General features: G+C 42.7%; 1 protein-coding gene across 1 annotated transcript; it reads left to right on the top strand.

The window, feature by feature from the left end:
* Positions 1-564: 564 nt before the first annotated feature.
* LOC106767652 (probable N-acetyltransferase HLS1) lies at positions 565-3,173 on the top strand. The gene is made up of 3 exons (XM_014652584.2): positions 565-1,174; positions 1,388-1,563; positions 1,644-3,173. Exons 1-3 carry the CDS (start codon positions 968-970, stop codon positions 2,506-2,508), a joined length of 1,248 nt encoding a protein of 415 aa, XP_014508070.1. The 5' UTR covers positions 565-967; the 3' UTR covers positions 2,509-3,173.
* Positions 3,174-3,491: the final 318 nt, after the last annotated feature.

The following is a 3,491-nucleotide window of genomic DNA, read 5'->3' on the forward strand; positions in this document are numbered from 1 at the left end:
AATGAGTTTGTTAATGATTGTTTCTAATAAATTATGTTTTATGAGAAATTAAATTTATTGAGGATGGGATAAGTTGGTTCACATTGTACATGTGAAGTTAGCGAGAAGAGTTACTGGAATATGAATGAAGAGAAGCAGTAAAAGGGAGAATGGCGTGATGGAGAGTAGACATGAAATATGCATGTGCATCCCATCCCACATGATAACTGTTGATGTGCATCATGGCTGGGACCGGACCGAACCGAACCCATTGAAGAGGGAGAGTGTAAAGAGGGTAATCATTACGAATGGGGAGATGATGGGAAGCGTATTTTTTTTCCATAATTAATAAATAGATAAAAGAAATTAATAGGAAAACAAAACACCTACACAACACAACACAACACAGTACTGCGCAGCCATAGCCGCCATTTCCTCTTTCTTTTCTTTCCTTCTCCATTCTCCTACTTTTTGCTGCTCATTATTGCTTTTGTTAAATTCATTTACTTTCCTTTATTATTATTATTAGCAAACTTTAGCCAAGAAAGATACAGTGCAGGAGAGAGAAAGCCAAATAAAGGACAGATAAAGAGATATTCTTACTAAATTAAAATTAAAATTAAACCCAGGAATTAAATACCGGAAGTGGTGCAGATTCGGAATAGAAAGTGCGAGAGATTAAAAAAACTGGCAAAAGAAAAAGCTGAAAAGATCAGGTATTTAAAGGGCCGTTACAGAATTTGGATTCATGAGAGTGAGAGGATGAAGCCTTCTTCCTTCCTTCACTAATCCACTAACCCCCTTTTTCCTCTTCATATTTTATTATTCTACTTCCGTTGGCTGATGGATTGGTCATCCCGTTACGAACGTTCATTCAGTTAAAGTCTGGTTTTATGGAAGGGTTTCTCAGGTTTTAAGCTTCTGCTCTGGAAAAAGCTGCAATTTCCTGTCCTTCCCATCTATATATAAAGGGATTGATAGAGTAGTTATGAGAGGAGAAGAGTTAGCGTTTGAAGTTGGTGGAAGCATGGTGGTGGTGACTGTGAGAGAGTTCGACCCAAGTAAAGACACAGAGGGAGTGGAAGCCGTTGAAAGAATATGTGAGGTTGGACCCAGTGGGAAGCTTTCCCTCTTCACCGACCTCCACGGTGACCCTATTTGCAGGGTCCGCAACTCACCTACTTTCCTAATGCTGGTATAATTATACTCATTCTCAACTATAATCAACGTCTTTTCTTTCTTTTCTTTTCTTTTCTTTTCTTTTCTTTTCCAGTGAGCAAGCATACACCCCAAAAATCCTTTTAACTATTTTCTCGCAAAAGTCTTTCTCACCAACTTTTCAATAAATCAATATATTTATATATATATAAAAATAAATAACATTTCATCCTTAATTTGTCTTTATCAGGTAGCCGAAATTGGTCAAGAGACAGTGGGAATGATAAGGGGTTGCATCAAAATCGTTACATGCGGAAAGAAGCTCCACAGGCACCGAAAGAACACCAGCGAACCTGCTTCCAAACAAGTCCCTGTCTACACCAAACTAGCCTACATATTGGGCCTCCGGGTTTCTCCGAACCACAGGTTACCTTCTTCACTTTCACTCACTCGTTAAGTTATTATGATAATAAGTATGGGTTTTGATTGGGTGTCTGGTCGTGCAGGAGAATGGGAATAGGGTTCAAACTGGTCCAGAGATTGGAGGAGTGGTTCAGAGAGAACGGAGCAGAGTACGCTTACATGGCAACAGAAAAGGACAACGTGGCATCCGTTAAGCTCTTTACCGACAAATGCGGCTACTCAAAGTTTCGTACCCCGTCCATCCTCGTCAACCCCGTTTTTGCTCACTCACTCACACCCTCCTCCAACGTCACCATCATACAACTTCCCCCAAACGACGCCGAGTTCCTCTACCGCACCAAGTTCGCCACCACCGAGTTCTTCCCCCGCGACGTCGACTCCGTTCTCAACAACCACCTCACTCTCGGCACCTTCCTCGCCGTTCCTCGCGGCTCATACTCCCCCGACACGTGGCCGGGTTCGCCCCGCTTTCTCGCGGACCCACCCCCCTCCTGGGGCCTCCTCAGCGTGTGGAACTGTAAGGACGTGTTCACGCTCCAGGTGATGGGCGCGTCGCGCGTGAAGAAGGCCATCGCGAAGACCACTCGCCTCCTCGACCGCGCCTTCCCCTGGCTGCGCCTCCCCTCCATCCCCAACTTCTTCCGGCCCTTTGGGTTTCACTTTTTGTACGGGCTAGGAGGGGAGGGCCCACGGGCCCAGAAGATGGTGAGGGCTCTGTGCGCCTTCGCTCATAACCTCGCCAAGGATAGTGGGTGCCAGGTGGTGGCGACGGAGGTTTCAGGGCAGGAGCCCCTACGCTGCGCCATCCCACACTGGAAGATGCTCTCTTGCGAAGAGGATTTGTGGTGCATCAAGAGACTCGGGGAAGATTACAGCGACGGTGCGGTTGGTGATTGGACCAAATCCCCTCCGGGATTCTCAATTTTTGTTGATCCCAGAGAGTTCTAATTTTAATTAACAACATCCACATCCACTCGTTGTTAGTGCATTAGCCATTACAATCGCAGCAGCCTCTATCCTTTCACAAAAGTAAAAAAAAAAAAAATCTTAGCTTTAAAATCTCGTAAAGTTGAACCGAATATCCTACTTTTTTTATTTTTTTTAATATGTAATTTTGTAAATGGTAGTAAAATGAATGTGGGTTTTTAGATCCTTTAACAAGGTGGTGTTTGTTGGCTGGCTTGCGGTGGTGTTGTTCCGAACAGTGAAGGGTGTGAGAGAATCCGAATATCCCGTTTGGGATTGTGCATGTGGTATGTGGTGAGAGTTGTTAAATGAGAAAGGAAGGTTTGTTAGAGTAGATTTTGACGTGGTTGATAATAATATGCCGCGGGTGGGGACCTTAACTTTGTTTTATTGGGTTCCTAGTATCTTTCTTATTGAGGGTAGTGGGAATCAAATGGCGCCCATTAAGTTCGACTGTAAGCCTCCTAATATAGCCAATTACCCTTTTTCTTAACCCCCATCCAGAGAAAAACATTACTTCGACATATAGATTCATCATGGGACATACGCTGTCTCCTATCAACATTCCACCTCTGCTTCCTATTCATCATTTTCTTTTATTTCACCATTTAACATTCTTTCACGCCATAAAAGAAATATAAAAACTGGACCAATCCGTCAACTAAAATTTACCACCACAAAATTTATGACTGAAGGCATTTCTCAAGATGAGGACAAATTTTCACTCAGCACAAAACAAAACATGATCTCATCGTTTCGTGCTTGTCAGCCCATTTACTAAGAGCAAGATGCCACATTTTTTTAATCTTTGTGCTTCATGTTGGGTTAAATTAATCTATTTAATTGTTAAATATGCAAGTGTATGACAAAAAGACGAGGGAAATGTATGAGTGAGAATGTTGTGGTTTCTTTAAGTTGACCTTTATAATCATCTCTCCCTCTTAATTTGATTCCTTTCCTTTTTT

Source organism: Vigna radiata, chromosome 7 (assembly GCF_000741045.1).
Source record: "Vigna radiata var. radiata cultivar VC1973A chromosome 7, Vradiata_ver6, whole genome shotgun sequence".
NCBI lineage: Eukaryota > Viridiplantae > Streptophyta > Magnoliopsida > Fabales > Fabaceae > Vigna > Vigna radiata.